Source organism: Sus scrofa, chromosome 12, assembly GCF_054392235.1.
Source record: "Sus scrofa isolate SSC_HxYL_T2T_F1_AM1 chromosome 12, Sscrofa_HxYL_maternal_Yorkshire_Landrace_v2.0, whole genome shotgun sequence".
Taxonomy (NCBI): Eukaryota; Metazoa; Chordata; class Mammalia; order Artiodactyla; family Suidae; genus Sus; species Sus scrofa.
In genome coordinates, this window is record NC_139394.1 from 47,237,811 (window position 1) to 47,261,451 (window position 23,641).

Consider the following 23,641-nt stretch of genomic DNA (forward strand, 5'->3'; position numbering starts at 1 on the left):
ATTCGTTAACCACTGAGCCACGACGGGAACTCCCCCTTACTTAGTGTTTAACGTCCTAGTTATCATACAGACTCATAGTGGGATCTTCTCTATGTACACCAAAAGCACACAAACTCATGACCGTGTCCCATTCTTTTTCTTTTTTTTTTTTTTTTTTTGTCTTTTTGTCTTTTGTCTCTCTTTTGTTGTTGTTGTTGTTGTTGCTATTTCTTGGGCCGCTCCCGCAGCATATGGAGGTTCCCAGGCTAGGGGTTGAATCGGAGCTGTAGCCACCGGCCTACGCCAGAGCCACAGCAACGCGGGATCCGAGCCTTGTCTGCAACCTACACCACAGCTCACGGCAACACCGGACCGTTAACCCACTGAGCAAGGGCAGGGACCGAACCAGCAACCTCATGGTTCCTAGTCGGATTCGTTAACCACTGTGCCACGACGGGAACTCCCCATTCTTTTTCTTTACCCTCATCTCCAGAGGCTTTACCACATATCTTAGCACATCAGAGGTGTTCAAAAAATTTGCGAAAATTTTGAGCTTGAAAAAACTACATAGACATCACTATCATGTCATTAAAATAAGGCATTTTGGAGTTCTCTTGTGGCACAATAGGTTAAGCATCCAGAATCATCACTGCGGCAGCTTGGGTGGCTGTGGTGGTGTGGATTTGATCCTTGGCCCAAGAAATTCCATATGCTGTGAGTGTGGCCAAAAATAAATAAATAAATAAATAAGGGATTTTACCACCAGGAGAAAGGTATAATCTTAAAATAGGAGTTCCTCTTGTGGCGCAGCAGAAACGAATCTGACTAGGAACCATGAGGTTTCAGGTTTGGTCCCTGACCTTGCTCAGTGGGTTAAGAATCCGGCGTTGCCATGAGCTGAGGTGTAGGTTGCAGACGTGGCGTACATAGGCCAGCAGCAAGAGCTCCAATTAGACCCCTAGCCTGGGAACATCCATATGCTGCAGGTGTGGTCCCAAAAAGACAAAAGACAAAAAAAAAAAAATTTAAGATCATTAAAAGTAGGAGGGGAATTCCCATCGTGGATCACTGGAAAAGAATCTGACTAGCATCCATGAGGATGCAGGTTCAATCCCTGGCCTTGCTCAGTGGGTTAAGGATCTGGCATTGCCACGAGCTGTGGTGTAGGTCACAGATGTGGCTCAGATCCGGCATTGCTGTGGCTGTGCTGTAGGCCAGCAGCTGCAGCTGATTCGACCCCTAGCCTGGGAACCTCCATACGCTGTGGGTGTGGTCCTAAAAAGACAAAAAAAAAAAAAAAAAGTAGGATAACAAGTTTTTATGTATCTTTTGCTGATACCACAGGAAGCACACAGCCAAGCCCCTGCATGTATTCTGGCTTCAAAATGTAAATAAATCTTGGAGCTCCTGTCATGGCTCAGTGGTTAATGAATCCGACTAGGAACCATGAGGTTGCAGGTTTGATCCCTGGCCTTGCTCAGTGGGTTAAGGATCCAGCATTGCTGTGAGCTGTGGCGTGGGTTGCAGACATGGCTCAGATCCGGTGTTGCTGTGGCTCTGATGTAGGCCTGCGGCCACAGCTCCAATTTGACCCCTAGCCTGGGAAACTCCATATGCTGAGGGTGCAGCCCTAGAAAAGGCAAAAAGACCAAAAACAAACAAACAAAAAAAACATGTAAATGAGTCTAATCAAGCCCACAGATCTAACTGCCAGTTTATAAATTACAAGGAGAGGAGTACGTGAACTGATGCCATGAAGATATAATCAGCCATATCCAGAATGCGGGAAATTTTAAGACAAATGACCCACGTTATTCAACCAATGACATGAAAAGAAAGGGGGAGGGAGTTGTTAGATTAAAAGAAACTTGAGACATTAATCAACTGTAAGACGTGACCCTGAATTCCGATTTGAACAAACCATTTACAACAAGAGAATACTGAAATTAGTTAACTTTTGTAGTTAATTTTTGCTAGGTCTGACTACAATATTGTGGTTAGGCAATTTTTTTCCTTAGGGCTGCACTTGTGGCACATGGAGGTTCCCAGGCTAGGGGTCGAATCAGAGCTACAACTGTCGGCCTACACCACAGCCACAGCAACGCAGGATCCCCAACCCACCAAGCAAGGCCAGGGACTAAACCCACAAGCTCATTGTCACTAGTCAGATTCACTTCCACTGAGCCACAATGGGGACCTCCCCCCTGCTCTTTCTTTGGGGCGCTTAAGCTTTTTAAAAAGTCTAGCACTTAAGCTACGTATTGAAGTACATACACATGGGTAAAATTAAGTGATTGTCTTTAGACTTGTTTTAAAACATAAAGTCTAAGAAAAAAAGGCATGTGAATATGTAGGAAAAGATTTTAAAAAGGAATGGCAAAATGCTAATTGTGAAAATTATTTTCTTAGGTTTTAATTTTTTTAAAGGTTATGACTTAAAAACAATTTACTTACTTGGTGACTTGCCTATGTTGTAACTATTAAAAAAACAAGGTTTTTGTGAGTTTACACCTTGTTTGTCTACTTGATGGGACTGAGTAGCTTCCTTCAGTTGAGACAGAATTTGTCTCCCACTGCGCTGAGAAGAGGCATTCACTTCAAATATCTAAAAGGACACCACATGAAAAAAAAAAAAAGCAGAATGGTTTATGTTTCTTGTTTCAAGAGTAATTACTACATTAACATCCGTGTGCCACAGTCATTACCAACCTTAAATCCCAGCTCCTGAGCGCACGCATACACTGCAGCAGTTTTCCCCATTCCTGTTGGCCCTGTTATAAGAACAGTATTGCAAAGGCGAGTCTCTTCCTCATCATCAGAACTGCCTTTGAAATCTATGCTATCCAATGGATCTGAAAAATCATACAAACGCACATAAAATAATTGCTTAGGCAGCAATTTGACTTCACCAAACCCAGTGACCCAATCCCACAACTTCTTGCCAATCAATGTTGGAAATTTAATGTGTAAAAACTACAAAACTAAATATAAAATACAAATGAAAGGGAGTCCATTATGGCTCAGTGGGTTAAGCACCCAACTAGTATCCATGAGGATGCGGGTTTGATCTCTGGCCTCGATCAGTGGGTTAAGGATCCGGTGTTGCCATGAGCTGCAGTGGGTTAAGAATCTAAGAATCCAGTGTTGCCATGAGCTGTGGTGTAGGTTGCAGACGTGGCTCGGATCCCCTGTTGCTGTAGCTGTGGCATAGGCTGGCAGCTACAGTTCTGCTATGACCCCTAGCCTGGGAACTACCATATGCCACAGATGTGGCCCTAAAAAAAAAAGAAAAAGAAACTAGTTAAGAAGCTTTATAAAAAATTTAGCTAATCTAACTCCAAAAAATGTTCAGTGTGATGGGAAAAAAAAAAAAAGACTCAAAATACCTTCCTGTTTCTCATCTCTTTTCCCCTTCAAATTTTGTCTTTCTTCCAATTCAGCTCTTCTTTTCCAGTCCTTCAACCAACTACCATAAGAAAATGTATGTTAATAAAAATAATTCACAGAACATAGATCTCTCTTAGACAACAGGTTGAACTGACTGTTGGTGGAGGTTAGGGTATACTGTTAGTTTTTAACAACGCCATAGTGCTTCAGAGTCACCTGAAGTAAAATAATTTTACATGGGTGTGAATATTTTAAAATGAAGTAAATTTTGCCTAAATATACCAGACGATATGCACAAGGATCTTCACTGCAACACTGTTTTCATTAGCCTCCAAAAGAAAAACCTAAAAGTACATCAGTAGGGGAAAGATACCTTATGGTGGGCTCCCCTAAGAAACCAGCACAGAGAAACTGTGAAGAACTGAGGCAGACTGTGTGATGGCATGAAAGACATCTAAGATGCAATGCTGCCACGTACACGGAGAGCGATTACGTTCTGGTCTGGAGCTCAACTGGCTAAGGGGAAATTCCAGCTCCCTTACTTTCGAGATGTGTGACCTTGGACAAATAACTCAACATCTCTCGGCCTCATTCCTCATGAGCAATGGAATTTACCCTCACAGAATTGTTCTAAGGATTCAATGAGCCAAGAACTGTCAAGTATTTCGAACAGCGCCCATCTCAAAGTGTTTATTATTACGGGACCCAATTCCTTGTATGAAATCCTTTGGGCCAGGTGAGTTTTAGAAGTCAGGATTTTTAGGCTATTCATTTAGCACATTCGCCACATATAACATAAGACCTCTAGTGGGTCAGTGGCAGTACATCTGTAATCATTTAATATTCCTCGTTAAAAATATATGAACTCCTACTAAGTGGGATTGATAGAGACGACAATAAACTTTCAATGTTCAATGTAATAAGCTTTTAACTTTCCAGAACTTTTTGGAGGTGGGAATTGTAGAGCAAGGATTATGATCTGAATTAGCACTAAAATGATTCATTTTGTTAGAAGGAAGGAATTAATACAAGCATAAAAATTTTTCTGGAAGGTTTTACAAGAAAACTTTGAAAGTCATGGACGTCCAGGGAGGAGAAAAGAGGCACGTTTTACTTTCCGCTCAAAATTCTTTTTTTTTTTTTAAATAAATATTTTACCAGGTGACATATTACTTTATAATTTCTAGATTTTGGTACAGATAAAATAAATGAAATAGTAAAACCAGATTCACAAACTATTTCTCAATTCATTTACAAATGTTACCAACCTATGTAGCTTTTTTATAGCTAGTTCATTGCCTATGAGTTCACTGGAGTTCTGAGGTTGATACTTTTCTGTCCAAAGCATGTCTTCGGTTCCAGAATCTAAAGCAAAAAATAAGTATTAAAGTATTTTATTCCTTGACATAAACTTATATTCTCAGGCATTTACACGAGTGTTTCATGGAACAGTAAGTATCTGTACAAATATTTACATTTACAAATTGCTAAAAAGGCATTTTCAAAACTTAACATTACACTGAAGATTCTTCACATCAAAACCCTTCCTCCTTGGGAGGTCCCTGGTGCCTCAGTGGGTTAAGGACCAGGTGATATCACTGCTGGGGTTTGTGTCACTGTTGTGATGAAGATTCAACCTCCAGCCCAGGAACTTACACATGTCACGAGTGTGGCCAAATAAAACAAAACAAAGCAAAAAACTTTCCCCCTTAAAAGCTAAAGTCTCGGAGTTCCCATCGTGGCGCAGTGGTTAACGAATCCGACTAGGAACCATGAGGTTGCGGGTTCGGTCCCTGCCCTTGCTCAGTGGGTTAATGATCCGGCGTTGCCGTGAGCTGTGGTGTAGGTTGCAGATGTGGCTTGGATCCCGCGTTGCTGTGGTTCTGGCGCAGGCCGGTAGCTACAGCTCCAATTCAACCCCTAGCCTGGGAACCTCCATATGCCGTGGGAGCAGCCCAAGAAATAGCAACAACAACAACAACAAAACAACAACAAAAAAGACAAAAGACAAAAAAAAAAAAAGCTAAAGTCTCATGATATTAAGATTTAAAAGTATAAATTAAAAATTTTAATAACCGGGAGTTCCCGTCGTGGCACAGTGGTTAACGAATCCGACTAGGAACCATGAGGTTGCGGGTTCGGTCCCTGCCCTTGCTCAGTGGGTTAACGATCCCGCGTTGCTGTGAGCCGTGGCATAGGTTGCAGACAAGGCTTGGATCCCGAGTTGCTGTGGCTCTGGCGTAGGCCGGCAGCTACAGCTCCCATTCGACCCCTAGACTGGGAATCTCCATATGAATCTCCATACGCTGCAGGAGCAGCCCAAGAAATGGCAAAAAGACAAAAAAAAAAAAAAAAAAAAAAAGATTTGTGGCACAAATGAAACATAATCCAAGGAGCTCCCACTGAGGCACAATGGACTTGGCGGCGTCTCTGCAGCGCCAGGACAAAAGTCCAATTCCCGGCCCAGTGGGTTAAAGGAAATGGTGTTGTCGCAGCTGCACCTACGGCTTGGATCTGATCCCTCGCTTAGGAAACTCCCTATGTTGCAGAGTGGCCAAAAATGAGAAAAAAAAAACAAAACAGAAAAAACCCATATTCTAAAGTTACATAAAGGATGACTTAACTCAATAGACTACTTTGGAAAAGACAGATAACCAAATGAGAATATGTCAGATTAATGTGAAACAGGTGTAAAGTAATAGGTATAGTATGATCCCAGGTTTCTGAAAAAGCATGTGTATTTAAGGAAGCACAGAAAAGTCAAAGACCAAGTACCCATCTGTTAAATGTGGGTATCTCTAAGACTCTGATCAGTGAGGCTTCCATTGATCATTTTATATTGTTTGAATGATGCAACAGGCACACTAAGAGAGAGGGGAGAAAAGAGAGTTTAAAAAAAAAATTTTTTTTTTTAAGAATTCTAGGACCAAGGAGAGAAAATCTAACTTACCTGGAATAGAAGACACTTCTGAGGCAGACTCTTTGCCATCATCTATTATCAAAATATCAGAATCTTCTACTGCTTCTGCTTCCACTTTACACCTTGTACTCAAAGCAGTTTGTTTCTTCCTGGATGTTTTAGAAAATAAACCTTTGGAAGAATCTAGCTTTATCCCACTGGAGTTGTTTCTTTTGCCAAGCTCTTCTGGTTCCCCAATTGTCTTTAATGGACTTCCTGAATACTCATTTGGTTTCTTTCTTTTGGATTTATGATTTTCCGTTTCCACTCGTTTCCTTTTGGTTTCTTTTCGACTGGCACTGAGCTCTAGTTGTGGGCTTTCTATTTGGGGAATTATAGAAATGCATGTGCTTACTAATCAACACAAAACAAATTTTAATACCCAATAATCTTAGTACCACTTCGAAATATCCAATAGTCTTATTACTACAAAATGAAAAGGTAAGAATCAAATGTGATACACTGAAAGCAAGCTGGATATCTTGTTATTTAGACTGCCTTTTGTACCAGCTATATAAACTGGCTCATCTAAGGTTTTCCTTAAATAAATTATTAAAATTTTAACATAATTAAAGCTGTCTTTGGGTTGGCAACTCTAGAAGCTGTCAGAGGCTAACAGTGCATCGCACAAGATGCTTTACTTCAGTTTAATAACTCTCTCTGTCAATCAAAAGCAACCTTCTCTCCATGGTGAACACTTACAAGAATCAATGGCTAAGCTCCATGTTTTCAACACGAAAGTGTTCATGGAAATGATAATTATCACTAACCTTGTTTAGGATGACACTCAGAAAGTACCTGGTGCTCAGTTCGTTTTTTTAGAAGTAAAGGGAAGTATTTCCTCAAAGAAAATTCGGGATTTGACCACCTAATTTCCTCCAGCAAAAGATTTCTTACTTCTTCAGTCAAATCTTTCCTTCTCCCCATAAACTGTAATAAAAAATAAAATGCTCAATTAGACCTGCATCACCTATTAATCACAACACCACCAACTATTTTTTGTCTATAGTAAGTCTATGTCAATGTAGGATTAGCTTTAGCCCCTAAAAACAATGTCAATGGCAAAGCAGCATTTGCATAGCTTTAGAAGGGCTTAGTTCATATTTTTATTGTTCGTTCTTTTCAACTAGTTGTATTTTATATATATATATTAGATTATAATGCTGACTTACAAAGTATCCAAATGTGCTATATAATCTAATATTCTTTTGAAACTGGCCATCATTAATTCCTAATATGCTTTTAAAATGCTAGGAGTATTTTAAAGAGATGTGTACTTCAATTGGGATTTACCTTCATAAACTGGATTCTAGGAAAAGATGAACTTTAGGCTACAACAGATATCCAAAACTTTTTTCCCTCTGAAATACGTGAAGGAAACAACCTATAATGGATGACCCCTCTAAAACGTACCATAACAGCAGAATTATTACTTTTTGAATTTGAGTTCAATGTTGAAAATTCACCAAGAGCCATAGCACATCTTGAGAGATCTATTACTTGAGTATTCAGGTCCTTAAGTTTAGTTAAGAGAGGACAAGTGGGTGGTTTCAAATGCCACAAATGGCACCCTAAAGAAAACCAGAAAAAGGATGTTAATTACCTTCATTCACATCCTTATCCATTTATCAAATGCCAAGTAAATAAACATGAAAAGACTAGACAACTACCTAGTTAACCAAAAAATACCAAACTCAAATGAGTACACGGGAAACAAAATCCTCACCTCCAACAACTACAATTAATAAAAATTACCTGGTCTTCCCTTCCAATTATTAAAAATAAGCAAATATTAGCACATTCTCTTTTCCTCTGAAATCAATCTTGCTACTCCGGTTAAAAGTTTTCAGGGGTTGGAGTTCCCGTTGTGGCACAGTGGTTAACGAATCCGACTAGGAACCATGAGGTTGCGGGTTCGGTCCCTGCCCTTGCTCAGTGGGTTAACGATCCGGCGTTGCCGTGAGCTGTGGTGTAGGTTGCAGACGCGGCTCGGATCCCGCGTTGCTGTGGCTCTGGCGTAGGCCAGTGGCTACAGCTCTGATTCGACCCCTAGCCTGGGAACCTCCATATGCCGCGGGAGTGGCCCAAGAAATAGCAACAACAACAACAACAATAACAACAAAAAAGACAAAAAAAAAAAAAAAAAAAAAAAAGTTTTCAGGGGTGGTTAGCATCATGAAATCCAGACTCTGTCACTTACTAGCTAGGCGAGCATCAGCATGATCCTAAACCTTAGTTTCTTCACCTGTAAACTGGGGGGTGACAAGCAAAATACTCAACTTCCTAGAAATGTTATGGGGATTAAACTAAATATGCACATGAAGTGCTCATAAGAATGCCAAACAAGGAGTTCCCCTGGTGGTGCAGCGCAAATGAATCCAACTTGGAACCATGAGGTTGTGTGTTCAATCCCTGGCCTCACCCAGTGGGTTAAGGATCTGGCGTTGCCGTGAGCTGTGGTGTAGGTCACAGATGCAGCTCAGATCCCGCATTGCCATGGCTGTGGTGTAGGCCGGCAGCTATAGCTCCGATTCGACCCCTAGCCTGGGAAGCTCCATATGCCATAGGTACGGCCCTAAAAAGTATAAAAAAAAAAAAAAAAAGCCAAACAATAATCGATGTTCAACAATTTTTAAGGTTCTAAGAGAGAAGTCCTCTGTGCTTGCCTTGTCTGCCCATCTACAAACAGATTTGCTGGGCTTTACAGTAGTTCTCCTGTGAAAATGTATTCATCAAAATCATAACTAACTAAACTGTAAGAAAATGCTATATAAAACTGAACTAGTAAAAGTAACAAGAGAGCCTTCATCAACTGAATGGCCAGTAGCAGAACTGGGAAAATGTAAAAATGGAATATTATTAGAAAGACTGACTGGGAAGTCCCCCATACAAAAGAGCCCACAGGGCACTAAATAAAACTCACAAGCTATCAAGGTTAGAAACACAAGAAAAGAAACAGAACAAAGTGAACAATTCATGAGTGAAGGGAGTGCACCAAACCAAACCACAAACACAGCTAAGAAGACTATAACTTTTTGTGTTGACAGGAAAAAAAACACACACGCACACAAAAAAACCCCTCTAGGTAGGAACCATGACAAAGCAAAACTATAAGGCTTTGTACATTATCAGTAATTAAAAACTATATAAGTAAAGAAAGACTGTGGTTGCCACAGCACTTGACTCCAAAGAGAATTAGATTAGGATCAAGCTGGTACACCCTATGAGGTTTATGCAAACAGCGCGCTCCCGTGCACGAGGCACCTGAGGAGAGTGAACCAGAGGAATGAGGCACTGCTCCTTGTTACCCATCCCAGGAGATATTCCAGAAGATACTTCTGTGGTACTAAACAGCAAAAGCAAACAGACTTCCTTCAAATATTCAAAAGCAGAGTGGACATGGGAGTTCCTGTCGTGGTTCACGGGTTATGAATCCAACTAATATCCATGAGGATGCGGGTTCAATTCCTGGCCTCGCTCAGTGGGTTAAAGGATCTGGCATTGCCATGAGCTGTGGTGTGGACCGCAGAGGTGGATCAGATCCCGCACTGCTGTGGCTGTGGTGTAGGCTGGCAGCTGTAGATCCGATTCAGCCCCTAGCCTGGGAACTTCCATATGCGACGGGTGCAGCCCTAAAAAGCAAAAAACAAACAAAAACAGGAGTGGCCAAAGACAGGGCTGGAGCTCCTCTGAGAAAAGTCTTAAAGATGATCTCTCCACACACAGACTGTGACTTAGGGCACAGCGTCTGTCTGGACAACATTGTTCACTTGAGGTCCCACACACGAGCCTGACCTCACCTGGCATCAGGGGTGAAGGCTCAGGATGCCTTCAGCTTTCCTGACCCACCTCCTTCCTCAGTCCAAGGCTGGAGAGGATGAATCACTGCTTTAAATTCCCACTAGCATCCCCAGAAGAATTAAGCTTAAACCTTTGCCTCACCTTAAACCAACTTACATAATTTCATGTTACTTCTAGCATTTAACAGTATTCGATAGTAATAAACTCACCATCATCTTTTTGCTGAACATGAATGACTCTCTGGAAACTGGTACTCACTGCATTGTACACACCTAATGCAGCAGCTTTCTTTGCAATTTGTCGTTTCAACAAATCTGGCAAACCGCTCATGAGAAAGTCACGCTTTGCTTTAAACTGCACATCGCAGGCCTGAGACTTTTCAGACACATCTTGACTTTTAAGAAAATGATGTGAAGAAAAGGAGAGGTAAGGTTATAAATACTTAATAAAAAGTCTATCGATCTTAAAAAATTAAATAAAAATAAGTATACACAGGAAAAAATGACTTGAAGGACATCCACCAAAATGTTAACAGAGGCTGTCTTTGAGTGCGGGTTTTTTTCCTTTTTTGTTTTAAAACATACATTTATAATACAATCAGAAAACAAAATCAGTGCCATATTTCTAAAAGTTAACATGAGAACTTCTAAAGTAATATTGTTTCCAATATAATAGCAGGAACCCTAGGGCCCTCAGCATTGATGTCTCAGTTTTACTCGGCTTATCTTGCATTGCAAAGCAAAAGAATCTTGACTTCAGTGGAAGGGGGATGATGGCGCGGTGGAGGGGAGAGCCTAGTGCTGGTATAGGACAGCTTATAAAACCCTAGCCTGCCAAATAGAGAGTGAGAACTGGAATATTCTCTACAAGCAGAAACTTGGGTTGGCAATTTAAAATAGGCTACCAAAACGTCTCTTTTCTGTTTGAGGGAAATGAAGAAGATGAGATCAAAAGCCAGACTTGAGAGATTAATCCCAGAAAAGAGATGTCCATTTCTGACTATTAATTGGAGGGAAGGACTAAAAGAAGGGTGAAGTAGCTATCTTAGTGTGTGCCTACAGAAGTAGGTAAACTTTACGAAGGGGGTATAAAGTACGAATAAAAAATATACATGCTTTATATATGTTACACAGTATATATTGTAAACACAGGTAGATATACTTTTGGATGTGCGTATGTGTGTATTTCCTAGCTTTATCTACAGAGAAAGCCTAGAAGCCCTGATACCTCAGGAGCAATGTAACATAAGCACCTCCACTAAATGGAACCAGGGCTCCTTGGCTAAAAGTCCCATGACAGTCCTGGAGCAAGGAAAATCAAAGATGAGCCTGGAACATCTTCCTGCTCAAGAAAGTAAGAAATGCTCAATAAATGGGTATGCATCAAGGGGTCAGAGAAACCAAGCTGAATGGCCAAATGAGAAACAATTTGAGCAATAAAATAAATAATATTAATGAATTAAAACTCAGAATAAAATAGGAATCCATGAGTAAATGAGTAAATAGATAAATGAGAGGAGATACAAAAGCACTTCCTGATAGAAGTCAGCTCACAAATAGAGGCAGAATGACTGCAAGAGAGAACTACCATTTGACAATGACAGTAGCATGGCTAATTCAGGTGGAAGGCATCGGTGTCAAGGCTAATAACAGGAGGTTTGATGAGGAACAAGATATTGGCGTTATCTTAGGATACCTTCCCACAAAATATTAATCAATTTCCAACGGAAAGGGTGAATCTAAGGTGGAGAGTTGGCAGATACCAACACATCCAGGTGATCAAGGTTGGCATCTTCTGGGGCGAAATGGGTCAAGGTCATACTTGCCTCTTTACATGAAGCATAACAACAAAGAGCAGGGCACTGTTTTTGTGGGATCCTGACAAGACTGTATGACCTAAGTCCCATCACAGGGAAACACCAGACAGACCCAGGCTGGGGGTCATCCATCCTACAGCATGTAAGGTCTGCATTCTTTAATAAAAATGGTCAGGGATGTGGGAAATCTTGAAGAAAGGGACATGGGGGTTCTCTGTCATGTTCTGGCAACTTTTCTTAAAATTATTTCAACATAAATTATTTTTAAAATTCTTTCATGGTACTCAAATTTAGAAACATAAGAATAACTCCAAGAAATCTAAGTATAAATGACCCAAAATTTGGAACTTTATTCCTTAAAACCATTCTGCTGGGTAAAGCAAATGCATATTAGATGAGAGCATTAAGTGAAATGGCAGACTGTGGGATGCAAGATTAAAAAAAAAAATCATATTTCTAAAAACTAGAAATCAACAAGAGGAAATTAAAATATCATTACAGTAATATTAAATACCTGAAATACTTAAGAGATAAATTTAACACAACATGTACAAAATCTCTATACTTTATACTGAAAAACCAAAGAACGCTAATAAAAGAAATTAAAAACTTAGAGATATATACCATGTTCTTGGATCAGACAACTCAGTATGGTTAGGGTATCAATTACCTCCGAATAATTTAAAAATTTAAAGAAACCATCATCAAAATCCCAGCAGACTTCTACATGAATGTTCATAACAGCTTTATTCACAGTAGCTTAAAACCAACAAACCAAATATCTACTCCACAGGTAAAAAGTGGTATATCCATATAACAGAATACTACTTAGCAAAAATAAAACAATGAAATACATATATTTGACATGAATAAATCTCAAAACCATCATACTGAGTGAAGGAAGCCAAAGAAAAAAGAGTGTATATCTACGATTTCACTAACATAGAATTCTGGAAAATACAAATTAATATACAGAAAAGAGACTGGTGTTTGTCTGAAGCTGGGACTAGAAAGAGGAGTGGACTGCAAAGGAGCATGAGGAGAATGTGGGAGGGGAAGAGAAATAAATCAGTGTCTTTACGGTAGTTGTGGTGATTTTCACTGTGTATACAACTGACAAAACTCCCTAAATTGTATGCCTTAAATATAGTTGACTGTATATAAATTAAACCTCGATAAAATATAAAATTTGATTAAAAAAAGAAAAACCCACAATCATTAGAAACCTAGGAGAATGGCTAAAATTAAAAAGTCTGGTAACGCCGAGTGCTGGCAAGAATGTGCGGCAACTGCCATTTTCACATACTGCTGGTGGGAATGTAAGATGACCAACCTCCGGGGAATACAGCTGGGCAGCTTCTTATGTGAAACACGCACCTACCTTACGATAGGGTAATTCCACGTCTAAGAATCTACGCAAGACAAATAAGAACACTTGTCCACACATGTGTATAGGAATGTTCATAGCAGCCTTATTAACAATAGCCAAATACTGGAAACAATCCATCATAAAATGGTCATTAATAAAAGAACACACAAATGGTGGTATACTATTTGGCAGTAAGAAGAACAGACTTCTACTGATACTGCAATATTTCTTCGACTGGAAGAAGTGTACCTCCTGTATGATTTCCTGTTGCTATGAAATTCTAGAAAAGGCAAATCCCATGAACAGAAAGCAGATCGGACGTTGCATAGCTTCGGCAGTGGAAGGCAGAGATTAACTGCAAAGAGGCTCAAGGGAAATTCTGAGTGATGAAATGTTCTCCATCTTCATTGCGGTGACAATTACATAGCTGTGTACATTTGCTAAACCTCAAACTGTTTACTTAATATGGGTGAATATAACTGATTGCATATTATACCTGAATAAAGTTGATTTTCTGAATTATTTTAAATGGATGTTTTTTATGTACTAAGCAAAAGCAGTTAGACACAAAAATATATACATAGAAAGTTTATGGGCAGTTCTAAAGAGACAGGACTAACAATGGCAATGGAAATCAAACTAATCAATGTAAGAGAAATCTGAACAGTGGTGTCCTTTTGTTGTGGTGGTGCTGGTGGGGATACAGAGTCAGTGACCGTTGTTTAGGAGTAAAAGAAAGATGTGGTATCTTTTTTTTTTCCTTTTTTGGCCATCTCACAGCACATGGAGTTTCCAGGCCAGGGATCAGATCCAAGGCACAGTGGAGGCCTAAGCCGCATCTGCAGAAATGCTGGATCCTTAACCCATTGGGCCAGGCTGGGGATCAAACCCAGGTCCCACTGCTCCCAAGACATCACCCATGCCACTGAAGTACTGATCCTGTTGCGCCACAAACTTGACATAGTGTGTTTATCAAAACTGTATACTTGGAGCTCCTGTTGTGGCTCAGGAGGCTAAGAATACAACAAGGATCTATGAGGAGGTGGGTTTAATTCCTGTCCTCACTCAGTGGGTTAAGGATCCAGTGTTGCTGCGAGCTGCGGCACAGGTGGAAGATGTGGCTTGGATCCCGCATTGCTGTGGCTGTGGTGTAGGCCGGCAGGTGCAGCTCTGATTTGACCCCTAGCCTGGGAACCTCCATATGCCACAGGTGCAGCCCTAATAAAAAAAATAAAATAAAATACTGTATGCTTAAGATTTGTGCATTTAATAATATGTAATTATACCTCAATAAAATTGAAACAGGAAAAATAAATAAATAAAAACTGAATTCATGATGTCCCTAAACCTGGTCTTCCTCCATCGTGCCATCCACTGGCAGAGCCCAGAATCTGTGTGCCTTCCTTTTCACCTTCCCCTTCCCTCCGCCCCCACCCCCCATGTCCAATTAATCATCAGGGCTTTTAAATTTATCTCCTAATCACAACAGACACTGCGGAAATACAAACAACCGTGAGAGAATACTATAAATAACTGTATGCCAACAGATTTGACAACCTAGAAGAAATGGACACTTTCTAGAGACTTACACTCTGTCAAAACTGAATCAAGAAGAAACTGATCAACTGAACAGACCTATCACTAGAAATGAAACTGAATATGTCATAAAAACACTCCCTACAAATAAAAGTCCAGGACCAGATGGCTTCACGGGCAAATTTACCAAACATGTAAAGAGGAACTTACACCCATCCTCCTTAAACTTTTCCAAAAGGTTGAAGAAGAAGGAACTCTCCCAAACACATTCCATGATGCCACTAACATCCTAATTCCAAAACCAGACAAAAATAGCACAAAAAAGAAAACTATAGGAGTTCCCGTTGTGGCCCAGTGGTTAACGAATCCGACTAGGAACCATGAAGTTGTGGGTTTGATCCCTGGCCTTGCTCAGTGGGTTAAGGATCCGGCGTTGCCACGAGCTGTGGTATAGGTTGCAGACGCGGCTTGGATCCCGTGTTGCTGTGGCTCTGGCGTAGGCTGGTGGCTACAGCCCCAATTAGACCCCTAGCCTGGGAATCTCCGTAAGCCGCAGGAGAGGCCCAAGAAATGGCAAAAAGACAAAAACAAAACAAAAAAAAACTATAGGTCAATATCTTTGACGAATATAGATGCAAAAATTCTCAACAAAATTTTAGCCAACTGAATCCAACAACACATAAATAAGCTCATACATCATCGACCAAGTGGGATTCATCCCAGGTTCACAAAGATGGTTCAACATAATACAAATCAATCAACGTCATACACCACATTAACAAAAGACAAGTCAAAAACCACATGATCATCTCAATAGATGCAGAGAAAGCATTTGACAAAGTTCAACATCCATTCATGATAAAAACTCTCACAAAGTGGGTAGAGAGGGAACATATCTTAACATAATAAAAGCCATTTATGACAAACCTACAGCAAATATAATACTCAATGGAGAAAAGCTGAAAGCCTTCCCACTAAAATCTGAAACAAGACAAGGATACCCACTCTCAGCACTGTTATTCAACATAGTATTGGAAATCCTAGCCACAGCAATCAGACAAACAAAAGAAATAAAAGGTATCCAAAGGGAGTTCCCTTCCTGGCGCAGTGGTTAACGAATCCGACTAGGAACCATGAGGTTGCGGGTTCGGTCCCTGCCCTTGCTCAGTGGGTTAAGGATCCGGCGTTGCCATGAGCTGTGGTGTAGGTTGCAGACGCGGCTTAGATCCCACGTTGCTGTGGCTCTGGTGTAGGCCAGTGCCTACAGCTCCGATTCAACCCCTAGCCTGGGAACCTCCATATGCCTCGGGAGCGGCCCAAGAAATGGCAAAAAGACAAAAAAATAAATAAATAAATAAATAAAAGGTATCCAAATTGGAAGAGGTAAAATTGTCACCGTATGCAGATGACATGATACTATATATAGAAAACCCTAAGGACTCAACCCAAAAACTCCTCAAACTGATGAGCAAATTCAGTAAAGTAGTAGGATGTAAGATTAACATCTAGAAATCAGTCACATTTCTGTACACTAACAATGAAATATTAGAAAATGAATAAAAAAATACCTTTTAAAATTGCAACCCAAAAAAATCAAATACCTGGGAATAAACCTGACCAAGGAGGTGAAAGACTTATATGCTGAGAACTACGAAACATTCATCAAGGAAATTAAAGAGGATTCAAAGAAATGGAAAGATATTCCCTGCTCCTGGGTTGGAAAAATTAATATTATAAAAATAGCCATACTACCCAAGGCAATCTACAGATTCAATGCAATTCCTATCAAAATTACCCATGACATTTTTCAAAGAACTAGGACAAACAATCCAAAAATGTATATGCAAACAAAAAAGACCCAGAATTGCCAAAGCATTCCTGAGGAACAAGAAGCAAGCAGGAGGCATAACTCTCCCAGATTTCAGGCAATATCACAAAGCCACAGTAACAAAGACAGCATGGTACTGGTACCAAAATAGATACACAGATCAATGGAACAGAATAGAGAACCCAGAAATAAACCCAGACACCTACGGTCAATTAATCTTTGACAAAGGAAGCAAGAATATAAATGGGAAAAAGACAGTCTTTTCAGGAAGTGGTGCTGGGAAAACTGGAGAGCTGCATGCAAAGCAATGAAACTAGAACACACCCTCACACCATGCACAAAAATAAACTCAAAATGGCTGAAAGACTTAAATGTAAGACAAGACACCATCAAACTCTTGGAAGAGAACACAGGCACAACATTCTCTGACATCAACCTTACAAATGTTTTCTCAGGTCAGTCTCCCAAAGGAACAGAAATAAAAGCAAAAATAAACCAGTGGGGCCTAATCAAACTGACAAGCTTTTGCACAGCAAAGGAAACCATAAAAAAAAAAAAACCAAAAAGACAACTTACATAATGGGAGAAAACAGCTTCAAATAATGCAACAGACAAGAGCTTAATCTCTAAAATATACAAACAACGTATATAACTCAACAGCAAAAAAGCCAACAACCCAATTGAAAAATGGGCAAAAGACCTGAACAGACATTTCTCCAAGGAAGATACACAGATGGCCGACAAGCACATGAGAAAATGTTCAACAGCACTGATTATTAGAGAAATGCAAATCAAAACTACCATGAGGTACCACCTCACACCAGTCAGAATGGCCATCATCAATAAGTCCACAAACAACAAATGCTGGAGGGGGTGTGGAGAAAAGGGAGCCCTCCTGCACTGCTGGTGGGAATGTAAGTTGGTACAATCATGGAGAACAGTATGGAAGTACCTTAGAAAACTACACTTAGAACTACCATATGATTCAGCAATCCCACTCTCGGGCATATGTCTGGAGGTAACTTTCCTTAAAAAAGACACATGCACCTACGTGTTCATTGCAGCACCATTCACAATAGCCAAGACATGGAAACAACCTAAATGTCCATCAACAGATGACTGGATTAAGAAGATGTGATTGGGTGAGTGGGTGTGTGTGTGTGTGTGTGTGTGTGTATACACAAACACAATGGAATACTACTCGGCTATAAAAAAGAAAAAACAATGTCATTTGCAGCAACATGGATGGAACTAGAGACTCTCATGCTATGTGAAGTAAGTCAAAGTGAAAGACAAATACCATATGATTTCACCTACATCTGGAATCTAATATACGGCACAAATGAACCTTTCCACAGAAAAGAAAATCATGGACATGGAGAACAGACTTGCGGTTGCCAAGGGGGAGGGAGAGGAGGAAGGAATGGGATGGACTAGGAATTTGGGGTTAACAGATGCAAACCATTGCCTTTGGAGTGGATAAGCAATGAGATCCTGCAGTATAGCACTGGGAACTACATCTAGTCACTTACGATAGAGCATGATAATATGAGAAATATGTATACAAGTATGTGTGACTGGGTCACCTTGCTGTAGAAAATTGACAGAACACTGCAAACCAGTTATAATGGAAAAAATAAAAATCATTATTAAAAAAAGAAAAAAGGAATTTATCTCCTAAAATCTTTTCATACATCGTCTCCAACACCTGAGTCCACACCTCCACCATCTCACACCCAGACTCTTGCGTCCACGCTAATCCCTCCACCATCCCATCCTTTGTACAATAGCCAAATTAAGCCAGCAGTCATACTGAACTTTCAAAATCCAAATGTTTATGTCCATGCTCAGGTTTAAAGCCCTCTGACTGCCTCTCACTGATCTTGGTATAACAACAAAATTCTTACGGGCTGAAGGCCCCACCTACGTGGGCTGGCAGCCACCTCTCCAGCTTAATCCCACATCCCTTTCACTCCTGCTTTCCATCCTCAGGTCACAGGGGCATTCCCTCAACATCCTGGATTTACCACGCCCCTTCCTGCCATAGGGACTGTGTGGACTGGCCCCTGTGGCTGGAACACTGCTCCTGCCCATGATGAACTCCTGCTCATCCTTCTGTTCAGATGTCATTTCCTCAGCAAATCCTTTCCTGACCAGACGAAATCTACTTAATATCAACTTTTATTAGACCTTTGTACCTCTCCTTAACACAACTGCAATTTTTCATTAGTTGGCCCAATTAATGTTTAATCATAGATTGCCTTTCCTCCAGAGTGTAAGCCTCATGAGGACAGGGAACGTGTCATTCTCCACAATATTCCTGGAATCAAAAATAGTGCCTGGTCCACAGTAGGTATTTAAATATTTACTAAGTTCATAAATCAGCTCTTTGGTGTTTTGTATTTGCTTGTTTTTTCACATTTTGTCTAGAGATGGTCATAAAATATTTGCAAAAGACCAAGATCTTCAAACTGCAGCTGTATGTGGTCAATACTGTCACCTCTAAAATGGATTTATTAAAGCTTCAAGTGATAACTTACATGCTTTCTCATCAAAGTAAATGAATAAGTAAAAAATACATTCCATAAAATACTTTTGGCATTTTAAAATATTTATCAGACTGACCTGCTTTCATCAAAACCAAGGACAGGATCAGCTGCTTTTTGAGTCTTTCTAGTAAGAAACAAAGGTGCGACTTTCATTTTTCCTTAGAAAAACAAATACTTAGGTTAGTTTCAAGGTTTATCATCCCCACTTACCTCCAACTACTTTCTGAACTCTTTAGAAACTATTTTAATTAAAAATTTTTCCAAAAATTTTCCATATAATGAGCTGGTCTCTCAACCTGGCGATATCAGTATCAGAATCTCCTGAAGAGTTTTAAAAACTACACTATTGATTCCCACCTCTGGAGATTCTTAGTCAGTATGTCCAGGGAAGAACCTAAAGATTTAAAAAGTTTTTAAATTTACCCAGATGACTTGGATGATCAGTAAGGTTTGGGACCCACCAAGTTAACTGAGGCTAAATAGATACAAAGAAATGCAATAACTTAAAATACACTCAGTTACCCATGGTAAAACTCTTCACTATATTATATAACTTTACTCATTAAAACAGAAATATTTAATATAATTAAAAGGTTATATTTTCTAAAGATGAGATGAAATTAAAAGGATATTAAATTAAAATTCAGAACAATATAATCCCTCCCAACATTCTAATGTGCATCAACAACGTTATCAAATCTGATTACCAGGGACTTTTTTAGAAGTCTTGTTAAGTTTCTTTCCTAGCACATCATTCAGACACTGAAGTTTCTTCTGATTTTTCTCAGGATGCTTTAAAGAAGTAGGACTTGAATCTATTATTATTATAGAGTCCTAAGAATAAGAACAAAAAAAATTTTTAACAACATACAATTAGGGTTACTAAAATTTCAAAAGGATTACAGTGCTAGAAGCTACCAAGAAGATAATTACATTAGCAACTCCATAAATATATCCCTGTCACAAACTATCTGATATACAAAATACATGATCTGGGAAGTTCCCATTGTGGCTCAGCGGTAAGGAGCCTGACTGGAATCCATGAGGATGCTGGTTCAATCCCTGGCCTCACTCAGTGGATTAAGAATATGGCGTTGCCATGAGCTGTGGTACAGGCCGGCAGCTCTAGCTCCAATTTGACCCCTAGCCAGGGAACTTCCATGTGCCTCAGGGGCAGCCCTAAAAAACAATATATGTATGATATGAATGGCAGTAGTCTGTGCTTGTTATCATACAAGTTCACATTTTCGAAGAGCGGATTTATGATGACCATGGGATTTTTTTTTCTTTTCTTTCTTTTTTTGCTGCACTTGTGGCACGTAGAAGTTCCCAGGCCAGGGATCAAACCTGTGCCACAGCAATGACAATACCGAATCCTCAATCCACTGAGCCACCAAGGAACTCCCCATGGGTTTTCTTTCTTAAAGAAGCAACTAGGAGTTCCTGTTGTGGCTCAGCAGGTTAAGGACATGATGTTGTCTCTGTGAGGATGCAGTTCAACCCCTGGCCTCGCTCAGTGGGATAAGCATCTGGCATTGCTGCAAGATTGGCACAGTTTTCGGATGCAGCTAAGATCCGGTGTTGCCATGCCTGTGGCATAGGCCTCCGCTGCAGCTCTGATTCAACCCCCAACCTAGGAACTTCCATAAGCTGCGAGTGTGGCCATGAAAAGTACATTCTTTCTACCTTATAATTTTTTTTTTTTTTTTTGGTCTTTTTTTGCTATTTCTTGGGCCACTCCCTCGGCATATGGAGGTTCCCAGGCTAGGGGTCGAATCGGAGCTGTAGCCACCAGCCTATCCAAGAGCCACAAGCAACGAGGGATCCGAGCCACGTCTGCAACCTACACCACAGCTCACGGCAACGCCGGATCCTTAACCCACTGAGCAAGAGCAGGGACCGAACCTGCAACCTCATGGTTCCTAGTCGGATTCGTTAACCACTGCGCCACGACGGGAACTCCTCTACCTTATAATTTGATAATGGTTTCCTTCTCCCATTTCAAACAGCAGAAGAGATCAGAATTATGTCAATAAGCATATGTAATACTTACCTCTGTTTCTGACCTTTCAGGAAGCGTCTGATGTCTAGATGAACGTCTTAAAGGTGTCACCATTTCTTCAGTAGCTTTTGACCTACTAATGCGTAAAGCTTTTGCTTTTTCAATCAATTGTTTTGCTTTTGATACATTTTTTGAAGCACTGCTTACCTAAACACAAATGTGAAATAATAATTAAGGTTACTGGCAAACATTTTATATTTAATAACAGAAAAAGACAAAAGGCAAAACTTTAAAGACAGTAAAAAGATCAGTGGCTGCCACAATTTAAGGGAAAGGAAGGGATGAACAAGCAGAGCACAGAGGATTTTTAAGGCAGTGAAACTACTCTATATGGTACTACAATGGTGGATACATGTCATCATACACTTGTCTAAACCCACAAAATGTACAACACCGAGAGTGAACCTTAATTTTTTTCTTTTTTTGTCTTTTTAGGGCTGCACCCACAGAATATGGAAGTTCCCAGGCTAGGGTTGAATTGGAACTGTAGCTGCAGGCCCACACCACAGCCACAGCAACCCCGGTGCCCTTAACCCACTGAGCAAGACCAGGGATCGAACTTGCATCCTCATGGTTACTAGTCAAGTTCATTACTGCTAAGCCAATAATGAGAACTCCAAGAGTGAACCTTAATTTAAACTATGGACACTGCGTGTTAATGATGTGTTAATTTAAGTTTATCAATGAAAACAAATGTACTATTCTGATATTGATAGTGGGGGGCCTATGCTATGTGTCAGCAGGGGCTACATGGGAAATCTCTACCTTCTGCTCAATTTTGTTTTTTGTTTTTTTGGGGTTTTTTTTTGCTTTTTCTAGGGCCGCTTCCCACAGCATATGGAGGTTCCCAGGTTAGGGGTCTAATAGGAGCTGTAGCCACCAGCCTAAGCCAGAGCCACAGCCACATGGGATCCGAGCTGCGTCTGCAACCTACACCACAGCTCACGGCAATGCCGGATCCTTAACCCACTGAGCAAGGCCAGGGATCGAACCCACAACCTCATGGTTCCTAGTCAGATTTGTTAACCACTGCGCCACGACAGGAACTCCTTCTGCTCAATTTTGTCGTGAACCTAAAACTGCTCTAAAAAATGAAGTCTGGAGTTCCCATCGTGGCTCAGCGGTTAACAAACACAGCTAGCATCCACGAGGACTTGGATTCAATCCCTGGCCTCAGTCAGTGGGTTAAGGATCTGGCGTTGCTGTGAGCTATGGTGTAGGTTGAAGACGCAGCTCAGATTGTGCGCTGCTGTGGCTGTGTGTGACCAGCAGCTATAGCTCCAATTCGACCCCTAGCTTGGGAACCTCCATATGCCATGGGTGGGGCCCTAAAGAAACAGAAAGTCAGAAGAAGAAAAAAAAGTCCATTAAATATAACAGAAAAATATAGCCACAGGTAACACTAAATAAAAGACCACCCAAAATGGTTATTCAAGGCTCTTGGCAAGGAGATGAAATTAAAATGTGTCTAGTTATCTTGATTTTCCTTTCATACTTGAAATCTCTTCAGATAAATAGAATTATATTTGTGAAAAACACTCAGAAAGATGACTGTAGTAGAAGTCTGCATACATGAGAATTACTGGTTATTTCCCCATCATTTTCATGGCATCTATTCTTTGACTTCATTCACTTTTAGGCTGAATCCTTTGGAGAGAGGTTGAAAGGTAGCACAAAGAGCACTAGATAACAATAAATTCTGACCTCCATGAGTTCTCCTCATGGCGTGGCGGAAATTAATCCAAGAACCATGAGGTTGTGGGTTTGATCCCTGGCCTTGATCCGTGGGTTAAGGATCCAGCATTGCTGTGAGCTGTGGTGTAGGTCGCAGACACAGCTCGGATCCGGTGTTGCTGTGGCTCTGGCGTAGATCAGCGGCTACCGCTCAGATTAGACCCCTAGCCTGGGAACCTCCATAGGCCATGGGTGCGGCCCTAAAAACAAAAACAAAAGACAACAAGCCAAAAAAAAGGAGTTCCTGTCGTGGCTCAGTGGTTAATGAATCCGACTAGGAACCATGAGGTTTTGGGTTCAATACCCAGCCTTGCTCAGTAGGGTAAGGATCCGGTGTTGCTGTGAGCTGTAGTGTAGGTCTCAGACATGGCTTGGATTTGCGTGGCGGTGGCTCTGGCGTAGGCCAGTGGCTACAGCTCCGATGAGACCCCTAGCCCGGGAACCTCCATATGCTGCTAGAGCGGCCCAAGAAATAGCAAAAAGACCAAAAAAAAAAAAAAAGAAAGAAAAGCCAAAAAGAAGTCCGGCCTCCAGGTTTAGCACTGCCATTGATGCACTAAGTGATCTGTATATTTAAATATTATCTTCCAGATAATGTGTTTTGCATATTCTGAGTTCTAC

At 40.6% G+C, this 23,641-nt stretch overlaps 1 protein-coding gene across 7 annotated transcripts in view; it reads right to left on the minus strand.

Moving 5' to 3' along the window:
* The window catches only part of ATAD5 (ATPase family AAA domain containing 5), a 46,142-nt gene that overhangs the window by 12,147 nt on the left and 10,354 nt on the right, over positions 1-23,641 (minus strand). For 6 of the 7 annotated variants that reach the window (XM_084985189.1, XM_084985188.1, XM_084985187.1 and 3 more), the window contains 11 exons: positions 21,278-21,433; positions 19,932-20,058; positions 19,301-19,382; positions 10,336-10,520; positions 7,739-7,896; positions 7,096-7,255; positions 6,317-6,646; positions 4,635-4,731; positions 3,366-3,445; positions 2,689-2,831; positions 2,434-2,584 (listed from right to left, as the gene is read on the minus strand). In XM_084985189.1, coding sequence (XP_084841315.1) covers positions 2,434-2,584; positions 2,689-2,831; positions 3,366-3,445; positions 4,635-4,731; positions 6,317-6,646; positions 7,096-7,255; positions 7,739-7,896; positions 10,336-10,520; positions 19,301-19,382; positions 19,932-20,058; positions 21,278-21,433 — 1,669 coding nt within the window. The remainder of the gene's footprint in view (positions 1-2,433; positions 2,585-2,688; positions 2,832-3,365; positions 3,446-4,634; positions 4,732-6,316; positions 6,647-7,095; positions 7,256-7,738; positions 7,897-10,335; positions 10,521-19,300; positions 19,383-19,931; positions 20,059-21,277; positions 21,434-23,641) is intronic. The other variant, XM_084985185.1, reaches the window with a different exon arrangement.